We start from the raw sequence: 18032 nt of genomic DNA, 5'->3' as shown, positions 1-18032 counted from the left end.
ATGAAGCGTATGGCCTTTATTATTTATTTATTTTTTACGCCACCCCATTGGACAATAAATTGACCAATGGCGTGGCTCCAAAGATAATACAAATAATGAATAAGGTGACAAATGGCAGCCTCGCAGATCTCCCAACCTTTTTTTAAATAAGCTAAGGCACATTACGAAAAAAATGTTTTCAATTTATTGTCATTTAATAAACACACTTTCATATAATAAACAAAATTCGGTATGTTAGTTCACAGTAGCAAATTAATCAAATAAAATAACTTGGTGCACAAGAAATGAAATTATAAACATAAATAAATTAAATAACCGAGTTGACCTAATGATTACATTGCACTACCAATATTATTTAGCTGATTTATAGCACGTATGACAAATTTGTAGTCCAGTACGGATCTCGTGGAAGTGGTGTGTGTCTGCATACAGTCCATATTGTTAGATATGGATGTTCAACATTCTTATATGGCCAGGGAGAAGAAACTGTAGGCTACCTGAATCTGAATGAGCTGCTACAGAGACTGCCTACAACTTCTGCCACGGGTTAGTTTGGGAAAACAGTTGCAACAAGTAAAACTGCAAACATGTTTTTGCAATCTTTTATGACGAAACCCCACATTTTCTACCTTCAGTGAGATAAAGAGGCTTTACATTGATTAATTATTGTTTTATTCTTATTCCAACACAACACTAATCAGTTTTCATGGTTCACTGTTTTGACTAGTGCTGGCTCATAGAATGTACTCTATTCTTGCTTGGAAAAAAATGTGAGTTCACCACAGTGTGCATTGGCATACCTTTCACGACCCCACTACCATTTGCTGCTTTTTTATGATCAGTAATGAGGACCTTTTTATATTGATGTCTAATGTCATGGAAGATGTCGGTGAGAAAAATACAAAGTAAAAGAATGTTCCGAGTCTGACCCAAAAGGACGAGTTGCACTGCACAACAAATTAGCTCTCCTCATCCAATCAGGAATGTTATGTGACAAATAAAATAGATTTGCCCTTCTACACCTCTCACTTGCAAATAGTGAGGCAGCAGAGAGCAAACCTAACAATAACATGCATTCAGAACCAGCGAGATGGAAGCTAATTAAAATAATTCTTTTGAACATTATGCCTCCGGCATGACATAATATTGTTCATTTGTTTTTGTTTTTGACTTAAACTGACACATTTGATGTAATTTGCTGTGTAGAAACCAAAAAGGCAATGCAGCAGCATAACTGCTAAACTGCTTGAGTGTCAGAATGGAGGTGTTGTTGCTGAATACTGCATTACATGCTCTAACCCGACCATTTTTCTTCCCTTAATCACACCCAAGTACCAAGTACCCTTGACAAGGCTTCCACATTTGTCATTTACAAAATTAATGGCTGAATGGCTTAAGATTATTTACTGTAGATGAACAGGTGCAATGTAACGTGTTAGACAAAATCAAATCAAGAGGTCAAGTCGATCAAACTGTACACACTTACATGATGAAAATATATATAGCATTCTCTGTTGCCATTTCCACATGTAGGCCACAAAATGTAATCTACTTAAAAACAAAACATAACTTCATTAGTTAATAGACATTATGGAAAAATTCCAGTTCTTGACAGTTCATGTCAGTTTTATTTTCTTTAAAACAGGTGCATCAGCAATTTTGCCTGTTGAAGAATTCCTCCTAGAATCATTATTTTCACCAAGGCCAGGAGTTGCTGCACTTTCTGGTCCTGTTTTCCATATGTTTTGACACACACACAAAATGAATGGTAAAAACATTCAAATGTTTCACTGGACTGTTTTATTTCGTAATGATTTGGAGATTTTGACCAAGGACCAAAATCAGTTGTGGCCTACAATAAAATAAAAAAATATTTTTAAAAAATGGTCAAAAATGCCTCTAGAGCAAACATTTGGAGCAAACGTGGCGTAAATATCCATATCAGGATATACTCATTCAAAAGTCTGAATGCATTTGACATTGAAAAGGAGCTTTTCAGGCATGCTTTTGAGAAACCTCTCGATAGAGGCAAATCGTCAGCAATTGGCAGGCAGTGCTGTTCTATTCAGCAACCTTTGCCAATTGCCGTGACATTAGGGGAAAATTACTGCACTTTTTTTTTAAATTGGCACGTGTGCGCATCATTTGTCAAATGTCTAAATATGTCTCATGATTAGGGTTAATTTGTGACATATTTCCGTAAACTTGACTTGTCATAAAGTTCCATGGCTGGTGTCAGACAAGATAGTGTTTCACACATGCACTTTCTCAGCCCCCCTCTGCTATACGTTCGTGCCTTATTGGAAGAATTCCCCAAGGATCCTGTGCAGCTTCATCGTCACACCAATATTGATGTTGTCCACCTCCTTAAAATTAATACCCTTGATGACTCATTCAAGGTTGGGAAAAGGGGGGGGTCAGCCAGCGCGGCAATGTTCTTCTCCACCAGGAACTGTGGGATGCTCGTAGCATTGTGGGCAGGTGCATATTGTCATAACCTGCCACAACTCTCACCTTTTTTTGAATATAACAAATTCTGCAGAATCTCTTTGTAGGTAGCTAGTTGATCATCCGCATACATTGAAAACTCGTAGTTTAGGTTTGAAAACTTACCACACCAGTCCTGGATCTTTTCTGATGCAACTTCTATGCAAAACTTAAGATGAGATAACATTAATTTGTCACACAATGTGCAAATATGCATTCCGAGTTAGGGTTTTGACGCACATCTTAGCCCTAGCATACTAATAACGAAATAAACACACTTAGCGATTCATATTCATGCTTCTTTTTGCAAAGCAGGTTTGAGTTCCTCGTTAGAAATGCTCTGTGGAGATCAAATGATTTATGCGATTTGTTTCTTGCTTTTTCCCTGTCACTCAACTGCAATGTGAACCCCAACAACACATCTCAGATGTTAAACAGTCCGGAGAAATGTTTCAAATAAATAAAGACATAAATAAATAAACATCTGCGCTTAATTATAAAGATAATTGTGATAGTCTCTTTATGTGAGATTCGCCTTATGCATTACAATACGTAAGTGAATAAAAATAGAGTATAGATATTCTTCTGAGTGGGGATTATTCACGTACACTTGTACAAAAATGTCACAAATTAATCAAAAGGAAAGAAGACATTTTTAACCCAAGTACCGCTATGAATGCAAATAAAAACTGAAACTGAGCTTTGCATGCAGAAACTTGTACAGCAAGTAACCCGATGGGAAGCAATTAAACATTATTTGACAGTGTCAATCAACGTTCAGTATTCACAATTTTTAAATAACGTATTTTTGGATGCAGTTTTCCCGCAAGCGAACTTAATTTGCAGGAATCTGCATCTAAATATAAACCCCGCCCTACTTCTGAAACCTAGCCCATTATACATAAGTGTAAAAAGTTCACCATTACAATTGATAAACGCTAAAATAGATTAGTGGGATGTATGTGGAATGTTAGGGTTATAAAAACAAGACTAGTTACTTAGTGACCAGATACAAATTAGCTGTCTTTAACTACTTTTACATTTCTTGATTTATTCAAGACATTCCAACTTTAACATGTTTAACCGATTCCAGGCCGCTGTAAATCATTCTTTGTCTTTCAACATCATTCCAAAGTAATTTAATACTGCTTCATTCAACCTCACAGCCTTCACAAGCAATTTCTCCAGAAATTGTATTCTCTAGTTTATAATTAAATTATTTGGTTATTTTTTTATTTTTCTAGCTACAGCTTTTTAAGAGACCATATAAACACAAATAGAGTTCCAAAGTTTAAAAATAAATCAGACAATGATGGCACAGCACTCTGTTTTAATATATATTTTATTTTTCTTGAATCAGAAATGATTTCAGCTCGCTAATGGGTACTTGGCTGAAAAATATTTCACAGGGGGTACATCCAGTGTTTTAAATGGGAAAAAATAACTGCCAGTACTCCTCTTACTAATAAAACCACACGTGTGTTCTTCATGTGTTTATTGAACTCATCCATAGGCAGTGCTGTCGCGTGGATTCCACTCTGCGTGCGCGCTCCCGCGGCTTGTTCAACTTTGGCACAATATCTGTTAGCGAGGTGTAAGGGAAAAAAAAAAAAAAGTTCCATATGACACTTAATTAGCGCGTCATGCTTCTCAACGAGCAGCCATAGTCTAGCTCACCACCTTATCACCTTTTTTTTTTTTTTACCAGCATCAGTCAATCTTTATGCACCTGTACTACTTGTAGTTAAGACTTTCAATCAGTCACTGACACATCTTCGAACTCTGTCGTGATACACGTAAAAAAAAAACATTGTTGTTTATATACATCAACATTATAAAGCAGTTTTATCCAATTTGCATTGTTGTCATAGACAACCACAATTTATCACACCTGGCGTCTTCTTGTATTTTAAGCAGACAGACAAACTGAGACAGAATTACAGAAAGAAAGATCGATATTCTCACTCATCAATGGTGTGAGTATGAATGTTGTCTGCCTTTTATGTGCTCCTCTCGACGCGGCCCTGAACAGGATAAGTGTAAGAGAAAAATAGAAATGATCTTTTTATGCTTAACAATGTCAAGTCTAAAAATTGGATTACTGTATTGATTTGAGACAGCTTAAAGGTGAATAAAACAAGAAAGGCTTGCAACAGTTTTGAAGTTGTACTCTTGAATATATGACTGCTTTTAAAGAAAACGACATCACAGCTGAGCACAAATGCAGTTTTTGATGTGTCGGTAGAAATTAAAAAGCAACACATAACAACAATAATGTTGCATGTCGAGGTAGTTTGGAGGCAGACATCTTTTTGTAGCTAAACGGTAATCAATATGCACACTTTGTTTCTTTTGTGCTGTCCCACCAACCCCCCCCAAATTAATTTGGATGAATTCCTCTTTTACAGTGCCAGTCAAACCTTTGTCAGGACAGGATATTTGAATCATCAATGAATACATTTGAGAAGCAGCCATACTATTGTTGAGTAGTGGACGTTGCTAAGTAACAAAAGCCTACCAAGAGGTTTGTGTGGCATTCCAGGAAAAACTGCAAATACTAAATGAGCATTCAATTTTCAGCTAGTTTGTTTGTCCTCGTTTTAAGAAGAAAAAACCCCCACCTGATATGCTGCTGCTTTTTCCAAACAAAATTGAAATGTAATGAACAAGTGGATTCTTGAATCATCTTTGGAACACAATGCGGCGATCAAAGACCTCCTAATTACTTTGCTGGTACGTGTTTAGTCAGCTCACAGCCACAATGGGCTCGACAGACAGGATATCAGTCCTCCCTGCGAGTGCCCGCCTGGCAACGAAAAGAGAGTGCGTGTCCTTGAGATGAGGCGAGTCGTCGGATGAAGTGTGACTCTTACGCAAGGACGGCTGGCTGGGCTGCGGCAAAGCTTGCCTCTGCCCCGACGGCCCGCTGTCGTCTTGCCAGGCCGTCCTGCGGCACGGAGGCGGGCACGCGACGGCCGCAGGACGCTCCAGCTCCAGTTCCACCGCCACTCTCCGGCTCCTTCTGCACACGCTCAGGAGATGGCGTAGCTCCTGGCGGAAGGTGGGGTTGAGACAGCAGTAGATGAACGGGTTGTAGCAGGTGGAGCTCATGGCCAGCCAGTGAAAGCAGAAGAAAAGCGCGTTGGACGAGTGGATGGCTTGACTGGAGAGAAGGACCACGTAGCAGTTGAGCGGGAACCAGCAGATAGCGAACACGACCACCACGATGAGCAGCATGGCCAGCGTGCGACGCCGCTTCTTCCTCTGCGCGGCGTGCTGAGCCGTTGTGGCGTCGCCGATGGCGTGGTGGTGCCACAGCCAGTGGGCCACTGTGGCGTAGGACGCAGTGATGATAACAAGGGGCAGCATATAAAGGAGGATGAAGGTGAGGAGGTCAATGTACTTCCAGTAGACGTCCGACGGCTCGGGGAAGTCGGGCACGCACAGGCTGCGCTCCTTCTCCTGACTGGCGAGGAGAATGGAGATGAAGATTAAATGAACTGTCCGGGTAAAAACAAAAGAGCAAATAAATGTGGAGGTCATCTTCATACAAGTGAATTGAGACCTCTTCAAACTTGTTATCTCCAGGATGCTTTGCAAGCGTAGCATCCAGATGGCTGAAAATTTGCTAACAGCTTGTCTTTATGTATTTCTTTGGCCAAGAAAATGAAACTGGCTGTAATTTTCAATATCAAATCATGATAAACAACTAATTGCCCTTGGAACTCCACCTCTACATGACCTCACCAAACTCAATATGCGAGCATGTCTTGGTGTGACATCATGCATGGAATTGGTGACAATTGTGATATTGGGTCTAGAATGCTTAATTTAGATTGTTTATATAATTTTCGACAATTGTGATCAATCGGCACAAAAATTTATCTACTTATGCCCACTTAAGAAAAATAACCCTCTCAATAGGTATTCAAAAGGCATTCACTGTAGGAAATCAGGAAATGAACAGCTTGCATTCATTTGAATTTTCTAATTTTCTGAGTGAATGTTCTGACTTTATGTAATAATAATACCACATTATACTTACAGCGCCTTTTAAGACACCCAAGGACGCATTTCAGCATTGAGTGAGCATTGAGTGCGGGAGCCATTGTCTCCAAACTTCAACCAAATTCGAAGCCACAATCAGTGAAATGATCGCTGCAAAATACATTCCTCTCACTTGGTCCATTTCATTTTATTTATTTTCTGAATTTCACAAGAAAATAACACTGAGCAACCAAAGAAACATAGAAAATCATTCTGCTGTTGACATCATCAGGTTGATGTCAGTCTCGCAGTTTTCAGGCTGAATATGCTGGGCGGGTCAAAATCTGCTTATTCACAAAAACATTAGACAACAAGCCAAAATTACTACTGAGTCTATTTACGGGAGAATTTCTTTCTGCAGACACCGTTTCCATCCATCCATCCATTTTCTTGACCGCTTATTCCTCACAAGGGTCGCGGGGGCTGCTGGCGCCTATCTCAGCTGGCTCTGGGCAGTAGGCGGGGGACACCCTGGGCTGGTTGCCAGCCAATCGCAGCAGACACCATTTTTGAAGTCCAAAACTACAAAATATTAGAGGGGACCATTCAGGACGGGCCCTAAGACTGACTCTTGAGGAACACCGCTGGAATCAAGGTAAACCAATATAAATAAATAAATAAATAAAGAAATAAATAAATAAATATAAACGACTCATGCCAGAAAGTGTGTTTGGGGGCTTTTTTTTTAAACAACTGAAATGGTGAAAGAGTTTAACGCTACTGTAAATCTCCACAATCCTGTACTATGTTGTACTCAGTATTTACACATTTTAAGCAATTATCTTCAAAAATATACACTCTAATGCAGGGGTGTCAAACTCATATTAGCTCAGGGGCCGCATGGATGAAAATATATTACTAAGTGGGCAGAATTGGTAAAATAATGGTATATAACTTAAAAACAATTGCTGTCAATTATACGCAGATTTTTGCGATTTTTGGGCCAGCCCTAAATTACGGAGCTTAACTGTAATTTATTGTTAAAAAAAAAAAAAAAACACAAATGCAAATGAAACGCGGCAACACTTTGGCTGTATGAGTTCCGGATGTGTTAAGTCTACCTGTTTTGCATATATATAGTTCCCAGAATCCATTGTGTGGCACAGTTAACGAAGTTATCAGGACGTTAATCCTTGTCATATGTATTTGTGTTACCAGTAATTGAATTCGTGTCGTATTTAACACGTTTATGTTGGTCTATGATTTAAAAAAATAAACATTTTTTTTTTTTTTTTTTTTTAACAAACCACAACTTTAAGTTGTGTTTAAAATAATTCCGTGTACAAGTTACATTACTCATCTGAGGACTGCTTGTTAAAATTACAAATGTATATATTTGATTGTGGCTGGCTGATTAATTGGTCCGACATTACAATTTTTTTTTACTTTACAAAGTCGTCTCGCGGGCCGGATTAAACCCCTTTGCGGGCCTGATCCGGCCCGCGGGCCGTATGTTTGACACCACTGCTCTAATGTATTTAGAAACAAATCTCCTAATTCCTTTTACAGGGCCTTTAAAGTTCCTGTAAAGTGAAAATCAAACATCTTGTGAATTTGACTCAACATAGAGAAGAGCATTGTTGAAAAAGCCTTCCAAAGTTGAATGAACACATTCTCCAAATGCCCACTTTACAGCGGCCAACTTCCCTGCAGTTCCTTTATAAATGTACTTTACACGCGCCAATCTCGTCGAAGTGAAGTGACTCTATTATGCTACCGCCATGTTGTAGAAGCCACACCTCACCTGTGCTGAATTCAAAGGAAATGAGAGGAGCCGCTTCGATTTAAGTCGGCTGTGTTCAGTCCCACAATAGCCCATTTTTAAATGGAAACTGGCACTGGCACTTTTCAACCTTGCAACGCTCTCAAAGCACTTTTATGTTTTGACTTACTCATTCACCTTAGGGACAATGCAGCAACAGGAGCAAGTAGGGGTTCTGTTTCGTGCAAGGATATTTTGATATGGTCACATTGGGCTGGTAAAAAACCGAAACCTCAAGGTTGCGAGACGCCCAGTCCAGCATTGAGCCAAACACCCCAACTTGTGCCCGTCTACGAAATTACCTAAAGAAAAAAACTACAGACTTTACGCTAGACTTGCATTGGGCATGAATACAGGGCCCTGTATGTTAACAGTTCAGTACTAAATTGTTCTCTCTGTTTTGTTTTGGGGTTTTTTTGCAAAAGTTTTGAACACTTCTACCAAATTTAGTGCACAAAATTACTTTACAGGCTCTTTAATTAATTTATAAAATATAGGAGTTTAGCTTTTTGAATGAACAACTGAAATAAATTAACCTTTTGGGCAATATCCAAATTTATTGAATGAACCTGTATAGTATTGTATCAAATAGATAAACAAAAGGTGCAATGGCCATAAATTTGCTGCCCTCCCCACCCCCAAAAAAAGAGAACAAATATATTTAGCAATAACAATGAAGACGTTTTGTCCCGTTACAGTAAAAATGGCTACAGCGCTTTGTCTACACGTGTGCAATGTGACATACCCACCACCATATTATTACACATTTACACTTGAGACTGTTCAAATAATATATTTTTTAATGTACACAATATTGACTACACCATTAATTAAAAAATATATATATCACAGTGAAACTATGACGCTGGAGCCGACTTTTTTTGTTATGTAAAAAAAATGTTTTTTATCATCTGAAATGGAACGTTTTCGACTTCACTGTAAAATATTGTAAACACCACTGTATACTGCTCTCCCAAAAATAGATTTGAAACATTAAAAAGTACATCATAAGGTATAAGTTTGAAGGTTGGTATCCCGCCTTTTTTCCCCTTTATATTAAAATCCCACCAAAAAAACAACTCCACTTCTGATGACTCGTGATCATGACACGATCAGAACATACACCGATATTTCCATCGTTATTAAAACATGATTGCAGTCAATCTCTGTTCCATCGCCATGGTGACCAAAAGGTCACGCTACTATTATCGTATCAATATAATAAAGATGAATCATAGATGAAGCATAACCACACGTCTGATGTGTCTTTGTGTGTGTGTGCGTGCGCGTCTTTACCTGAACCTGAAAGTGAACAGTTTCTGGTAGATGGCGTGTGGGAGGGAGAAACAGCTGGCCATGATCCAGATTACAGCCACCCAGACACTGCCCTGAATCGACGACATGCGGGGTCTTAGAGGATGTAAAATGACCTGTGTGGGGGGAGAGGGGGGGTCACGGATACGGATCACCTCATTAAATGTATAGCATAATACTTTCTTCATGAATATGTCTTACACAGATTAAGAGCTTTCAGAAATCTGCACCACATACTGCCATGATGAATCTCAGCTATGCACCCTGCTGCCTTTCATGTTGAGTTTTAGAAGCCACTTTTCATATTGAATGTGTGATAAAAATAATTGTCCAAAGGGTTCAGATCTCACTTAACTCTTTTACAGCCACGCGTTATCAAAAAAAACAAAAAACTTTAATGACAAAGGCTTTGATCATTCACATCATCCTTGAAAAAGTTCTATTTCATCAGATTTCGTCATGTTTCATTGTAATTTCATACACCAGCAGTCCATTGAAAAGAGATACAATGCTGCCATCTGCTGGCCATAGTTAGTGAGTGTTTGATTCCACAACCTATTGACCAGGCAGCGCTGCACTTACCCCGGGTTTTCACTGGATGCGGTTGCGGTGCGGTTGCGGTGCGGTCCGGCGACGCAAGCAATTAGATTCCATTCATTCGAATGGTGCAGTTTACACCGCTTGCGGGTGCGTTGCGTGTCGACTGCGGAAGGCCTGCGGCGTGCCGCAAGCCTTCCGCAAGGATAGCCTATTTTCTATTTTTGCCGGACGCCGCAGCGGTAGGCCTCCGGCAAATGGCAAGCTAGCACAAAACACATCGAGCGGGACAGGAAGACCGAGGCAGTTTCAAAATAAATTTCCGTTTACCTTTCAGAATAAAACACTCGCCAGCTCCTATTTCGCAAGTTTTTCAGCAAAACGTGACGTGGGCGTCGCCGGCCATGTGCTCATTCACGGTTTAGACACCAGCGAACATGGACGAGGAGAGGTTTATATTGGAGGTGGAAAACCACAAAATAATATATGACACGGCACATCCTTTTTATAAGGACTGTAATGTATTGTGAGTTTGATGTTCGCGATTGCTTGTTGTGCCCGTCTCGCTTGCCGTACTGAGCGGCAGCCGGACGCGGAAGACAGAAATAAAGAGTGGACCCGCACTGACCCGACTCTCGTTATTAATATACTTTACAAGGACAACCAAAAAAAGGATGCTGCATGGAATCTCATAGCAGAAGAAGAAGAAAATGTTAAATAAAAAGAAGTCCACCTCTCGTTGTGAAATGCCACATGATCGCGCGCGCGCGGTCCTGCGAGACACGTTGGGAAGTGGGCGGCGACGGAGCTGCCGGACCGCAGCTGTGCGGAGCCGGTATGGATTGACTAAAAAATTGACCCGTCCGGAGCACGCAGTCATGACGCACCGCACCGCAACCGCACCGCAACCGCATCCAGTGAAAACCCGGGGTTAGATGTCGCACTGCCCATTGATTAAAATAAATAAATAAATACATACATAAATAAAATAAAACGTAGTTGATGTCATTTAACGTTTATGGCGGCATATATCGTGATTTTACGAATCGTTATTAAACGTTTTTGGTGGTCAAAGAGTTAAGATACAGAAAATTAACCAAAACTTTGTGAAGATCCGACTAAAGACCAACAGGGGAATAACTGTCTTGATAACAAATGAGAGATGAGGGACTTGACTCAGTCATAAGACACCAAATTTTAGGATTCATGTCAGCTGTGTGTTTCGTTGCACAAAGTAATATGGAAAGTGTTCTTTAATTTTACACCTAGACTTCCAGTGGGTATATACAGGTAAGTGACCTATTCCACCTCGCAGTAACACCATTACGTTGCAAAATAATGTACAAACACGCTAAATAAACTTTATAAAACACACTTCTAACTCACCAGAGATGCTGATGGAGACGCAGCAGACCTCATTTTGTTCGCTAACGCTTGTCTGCTTAAGATAACAGTTCCTTTCCTCTCATACATGCTGCTCTGAAAGTGATCCAAAAAAATCAATTTCCAGGTTGAAACAAGCCAGCCAGCAATGACTGTTGGTTGACCTAGCCACATTAAGTACTTTTTTTTTCTCTTTGAAAAGTGTGCATTGAATAGGGATTTTAAATCGTAATCATGTCCACAATTGTCCTTCCCGTAAATCAATCTTTGATATGCTCTTTAAGCTAGCTATTTCTCTCATATAGGCTACTACGGTACTCTGAAAGTGATTCAGAAAAATCAATGTCCAGGTTGAAACAAGTCACAAAAAGTCCAGTTTTTCATGAAACGTGCGCCTTGAAAATGGATCTAAAATTGTAATCGTGTTTGATGTCCTTTCCTGTAAATCAATCTTTGGTGTGCTGTTTAAGCTCAGAGGGATGAACATAGCTGAGCCAGTCAGAGGAGGGAAAAATACTGACGTCACTCTGATTAGTTCTAATGGTGAATCTAAAATCTGATTGATTAAAAAATAAGACACTGCAATTTTTGACACGTTTCTGTGTACTTGTATGTGTGTAATATTATTTGCATGGCAACACATCGAAGGTGAAATTTGATTGGACCAAAAAAAATTATCCGCTCATGCTGACTTCCAATTTGTCCCAATTTTTAAAAGGTTAGCTTGATAGAAATAATCAGTGCCATGGTCAAACGGTTGCCATCATAAAACTATGATATCAACGGGCTATGTTTCAAGCAAAGTTGATCACATTTTAATTAATTTGCAGCAACTGAAAGATATACAAACACAGTGTGGCTCATTGCAATCAAAAATGCAATTTTATCCGTAATTAAACACTTTAATTTAGATCGGCTATCTTGGACCCCATTTGATGAATAGCGGAAATTGAAAAGCTGTGTTTTTCAGCAAAGTTTGTTCTTTTGCAAATTACAAAAGAAAACTTGTAATAAGAGAATATGAGTATGGGGTAAACACAATCTATGTGGTTATTTATTCAGATAATTTTATTTTTCCCAGAAAATCACAATACCTAACACCTTTAGGGGTCACAAATTAAAGACACAAATTAAAATAATTTTATTCCTTAAATAAATTTAAACGTTACATGAGAAGAGAACTGCACAAAATTCCAAACAGTGGTTAAAACGTGCTTATGTTTGTTCTTGATAGAAATTAATATACACAAAATGGTAAAAAAAAACAAAAAAACAAAAAAAATAAAATAAAAAAAACAGGTGTAATATGCATTACATTACTGTGTCCATGAATAAAAATAGAAAATACTATTGAGCACTATGAAATGCCATGACATGGTTCATGTTAATGAGTTGATCCGGTCCAGCTGGTGCTCACCAACCTGTCGTCGGTCCAGGGCGATGGCAGTTAGAGTGAGAGTTGACACGTGCAGGGAGCAGTATTGTACAAAACGACTGATGTGACACATGGTCCTTCCAAACACCCACGTGCTGTTTACAAAGCGCACCTGTAAAACACACGCACACTGATAAACTTAAAGTTGCCCTTGAAAGTAATTCATTCATTCACATCAGTCAATGTGGAGATGAAATGCATTACGCTATGTTGACATTATTTTCACAGCAGCCATGGCAACCCTGTTTACCCAAAACATAGTATGCCACGGGAATATTGCCATTTTTCTTGCGTTGAAGAGTTGCTAAATATTCTCAGTATCCCTGGCAGATCATGACCGTGACCACATGTCCCTGCGTTTGCCATTATTGACTTCGGATTCACCTCGGAGAAAGTGAAACAAAGAAAAGCCGCATTTTAAGTACTGTAATGCCCTCACATTGTCACGTCTGGGGTCACGCAAGGGTTAAGTTTGAGTTCATAACCTGTTAAGTTGGGTTCATGACCGTGAGGTCAAGCGTCTGTTTTGAACTGATGTCAGAGCATCTAGTTTACAACTGTTTTCTTGCTATGTGACAGTTTGGTGATGTTAGGACCTATGTGATGTCACAACCACAACCACAACGAATCAGATCGATTCACTGTCTGTAGTAACAGTCTGAGAAGCGTGTGTGTTTGCCGGATTATTGCTTTCTGTCCCTCTGTGCAACTCTCTTTGTTTCTCGTCTAGTCAAGTTTGTTCTATGCCTCTCGATGTGAATAAATAGTTAAAATCTTATTTGTGTCTGCGCTTTGGGATCCAACCTTCAGCACATAACACACATGTATTATTAAGGAGAGTTAAAGTTGCATTGCACTTTCAATCCAGATCACAAGCAAAAAATGCAGCGGGCAGACTAACCGACTCGAGCTCTCGACCATTGTTGACAGCAATCAAATATGACAATGTTTACAGTAATTACACTTTACAAAACCAGTTTATTCGTTAATTAACAATCATGTTTAATTAGGTCTTTATGTCATAGTTATTTTGATTTATTAAAAACATGCAACAAAAACCTTATTTTATGGGGCCAGGAGCGGATGAATGGCATTTCAATTCATTTCAATGCCGAAAATTGAATTAATATTGAAGTAACTTAAGATCTTCCAGTTATGAACTTGTTTGATTTTTTTTTTCTGTTTTGTGTTTTGAGCCCAAATCTAACTACTTTCACTATCAACCATCTGACAGCCATAGAAATGGATAAACAATCAAACACTCAAATGCAAAACGAAACCATTCGCAAGTCGATGGAGTTTGACACTGTTAATACAGTGTACTGCCAAATTTAGGACCCCTAAGCTCACTCAACACAAGTGAAGGTATAATGAACAAAGAGCATGTAAATCACAAAAGTCAAAGATAATAAAGATCAACGTGAGACAAAGAACTCCAAAACAAAACAAAGTAATAGAGAAACGCACAATTAACTGGACAAAACATGTAGTACATTCGAAAAGTAACACAAGTAACCGCTCTCCGGCCATCTCTGACTCTGAAAGATTTTTATGGACGTGATTCTGTGGTGGAGTTAACTAGTTCCACTTGAGTGCCATTTTCCCACGGTCAAATCAAATTGGGGCTTGGAGATGCCAAGCTTTCATACATCAAATTAATCATCCATCTAAACACGCCGGTACTATTGAGTTGCATGCAGAATATCAAACATCCTACTTGAATTGAATATTAACCAGGATTATTTTTCACATCGGAGCACACTGTCAAATACGGCTTCAAATACAACAGTGGTTTCCAAAATACGGCGCGGGGGCCATGTGCGGCCCACCATCCATGTTTCATATTCTAAAAATGGCATTTGATACAGTTAAAGTAATTTTTAAAAACATGTTTGGCGATGGTCAAAGTAAGAAGGGATGGTGTCGAAAAAATAGGTGCACGATTATAAATAAATTGGTTTATATACTGTAGCATTTTTCTTGATATGCAAAAACACAAATAAATTATTTGTACAATTTTTTAAGATTAAACACAATTTCTCATCATAACATATGTGTTAGTGATAGACTGATACGTTTTTTTCAAGGTCCATTCAGATCCCGATTATTAGTAGTCAAGGACGCCAATAACTAATATTTCAAGCCTATTCATTTGCAGTAAAAGAGAAAATATTACCTTGAAAATAAACTAAAATAAACTTTTTCTTTTAATTTTAGCCATACAAAAAATTGACAGATTTGTTTAAAAAAAATTGCAGGGAGCTTCCAGAGTCATCATTATGTTAAACTAAATTAAAAAGTAAGTAAATAGTTCCCTAAAATTTTATACTGAAAGTTTTAAAAATTTTCAACATGTTTTTTTTTTGTTTTTTTAAATAATTAGTGCAGGGAGTTCTCAGTGTCCGCATCATTTTTCATGAAGAACACAATCTGTGCACGAAAGGAAGCAAAGCTTCATCTTGCCTTGACCCGATGGCATTTTCCACCGAGGTTCATGAAAGATGCTATAAAGGCTATGATTTCACTTATCTGAAGAGACCCTCAAACTGCAGCACTGGAAGTCAGTCACTTTAAAGGCACAAAACATGAACGTGTGTGGCAGAGAGAGAGAGAGAGAGAGAGAGAGAGAGAGAGAGAGAGAGAGAGAGAGAGAGAGAGAGAGAGAGAGAGAGAGAGAGAGACAGACAGAGTTTTGGTTTACATTTTTTAATTAAACGAGTTTTCACTTTTGATTATGTTTTCATATTTTACGATTGGAACGAATTAATGACATTTCAGTTCATTTCAATTGAGAAAATTGATTTGAAATTGTGTGTCATTTTCATTTTTTTTTTTTTTTTTTTTTTTTTTTTACCGTTGTGGGTTGTACCTTTTGTAACGTGTTTGGTTACAGTGTAATTTCTTTTATGTAAAAGTTGGGAAACATTACACTTGACCAAACTAATACAAACAAGATGAGACTCGTTATAATTGGAATGGAGCCCGTAATAAGAGCGGGGCGAGCGTGCACTTACCAGCGTGAAAGGGGTGTTGAGCACAGTGATCAACACATCGGCCACAGCCAGGTTCATGATGAACACGCTGGTGGCCGACTGGGAGCGTTTGTTTTTCACGATCACGTGGCACACCAGCGTATTTCCGAACAGGGAGATGACGATGATGACGGAGTAGGCGGCCACCAGGAGCGCCTTGACCCCCGACTCGCCGCCGCGCCTCCCGTCGCCACTGGCCAGGGAGCGCCAGTCCTCCAGCATGCCTTCGTCAAAGTCTAGCAGCAAATAAGGCGAAGTCCCGTTGACCTGCAACTTCCCTGACGCGTTCGCCATAAGTTCCGCGAAAGAGAGCGTCCCGCTCGCCTCCGGTGAGCTCTCGTTGACTTTGGTGAGATGCGATGCTGCAGTTAGGCTCGTGGCCATGCAGAACGTGATTGCGGTCAAGCACACAAAGCCAGACTTCATTTTGAGCAAGTAGCCTTTGACACCTGTTGTCTGCTGTCTGCCTCTCAAATGATGAAAGGTGGAGCGCGCGCAACAAGTTGCGAGACGCAATGTTTTTCTTCAGCAAACTGCAGCATGCGCGCGCGCTCGCCCCCGCCGAGGGTGTTAAATGCTCGCTCCGGCCACAACATTAGGTACACCCGGAGAAGCCACATTCAATGCACTTTTACCATGCCATAAGTACCGGTAATGTAACAGAGAATAGACATAGCTAATTCTTTACTCCATGAATTTTCCTCATGTATCTGCGTATGTATTTAAATAATTGATTCAAAATAGAAAAATATAGAAGACATATTTGTTGTTGTTCTTTTTTAACACATTTGTAGATACTGTAAAATTTTGTGGTGTTGTAAGATTAATGTTTACAAGCAACAAATGTCACTATAAGTTTTGAATATTGAAATGAATCGTATCGAATCGAAAATTGTATCGTTCCCAAACTTAATCGAACCGTTCTGTTCTGAAAGATAATCGTTTTTCAATCGAATCGCAACCTGTGTATCGAGATACATATCGAATCGGCCTCATTTCAGAGATTCCCACCCCTAGTTTTCAGCATGCACGAGTCGACTCAAGTGTACACACTGGAATAGTGGAACAAACAAACAATCGAGGAATTAAGGGGATTTTCATTTTCAACCTGGATAGATTTTTATTTTTTGTTTTATAAAAAGTATTTACGTTACAAGAAGTCAAGAGAGACTGCCTATTTTGTTTTTCATAAAAAAACAACCTTTATTTTCATGTTAAAAATGCACTTTCAATAAAGTATTTGGAACTCCGTTTCTACTGCATTATTTTTATGTTGAGATGGTGTTATCGGCAGCTGCTGAAAGTAACTAAAAAAAGTAACTTTTAATCTAACTTAGTTACTTTTAAAATCAAGTAATCAGTAACGCAATTTAGTTACTTTTAAAACAAAGTAATCAGTAAAGTAACTAAGTTACTTTTTCAAGGTAACTGTGGCAACACTGGTAATTGTCTACTGCGATTGGCTGGCAACCAGTCCAGGATGTACCCCACCTACTGCCCAAAGCTAGCTGAGATAGGCTCCAGCACCCCCCGCGAACCTTGTGAGGAATAAGCGGTCAAAAAAATGGATGATGGATGGATGGATGGATGGATTTGTATACAAAATAACAAATACCTCAACAACTAACCCTGAAAGAAAACAAAAATAATACCCATGAGGTAATTTACTTACTTTGTACAAGAGGGATGTGTGGTATAGATATGTGTGCGCCACAAATACTCAACATTTGACACCTGCATGAAATAATTAATGAACAGCTATATGCACTAACAACTTGACGCTTCATGTGAACATTTGGTTTAGTGTACCAAAAGTTTGTGCGTCAAAATTAACATTTGCTGCCATAAACACATTGAAGAGCAATTCTGCAACTAAATTCTTTGCATGCCATAATGTATGTTTAATTAAATGAACCAACAAAATTATAAATTGTCCATAATGTAAATATAAATTATTCCAACATAACATATGAGTTCTGGCCACGCAATTAGTGGCAGATGGTGTGTTCTTCCGCTAATAATGATCCTTAACGTG

The 18032-nt window shown here is 39.0% G+C and overlaps 1 protein-coding gene across 1 annotated transcript; it reads right to left on the bottom strand.

Moving 5' to 3' along the window:
• Nucleotides 1-4133: 4133 nt before the first annotated feature.
• On the bottom strand, nt 4134-16456 carry LOC144021352 (G-protein coupled receptor 83-like). The gene is made up of 4 exons (XM_077525583.1): nt 15980-16456; nt 12952-13077; nt 9593-9726; nt 4134-5953 (listed from the first exon to the last, which is right to left on the bottom strand). The coding sequence occupies exons 1-4, from the start codon at nt 16421-16423 to the stop codon at nt 5233-5235; spliced, it is 1425 nt and encodes a 474-aa protein (XP_077381709.1). The 5' UTR covers nt 16424-16456; the 3' UTR covers nt 4134-5232.
• Nucleotides 16457-18032: the final 1576 nt, after the last annotated feature.

Source organism: Festucalex cinctus, chromosome 6 (genome assembly GCF_051991245.1).
Source record: "Festucalex cinctus isolate MCC-2025b chromosome 6, RoL_Fcin_1.0, whole genome shotgun sequence".
In the NCBI taxonomy this organism is placed as follows: Eukaryota; Metazoa; Chordata; class Actinopteri; order Syngnathiformes; family Syngnathidae; genus Festucalex; species Festucalex cinctus.
The sequence above is the reverse complement of the archived record's forward strand: the minus strand, read 5'-3'. Positions and strand labels throughout refer to the sequence as shown.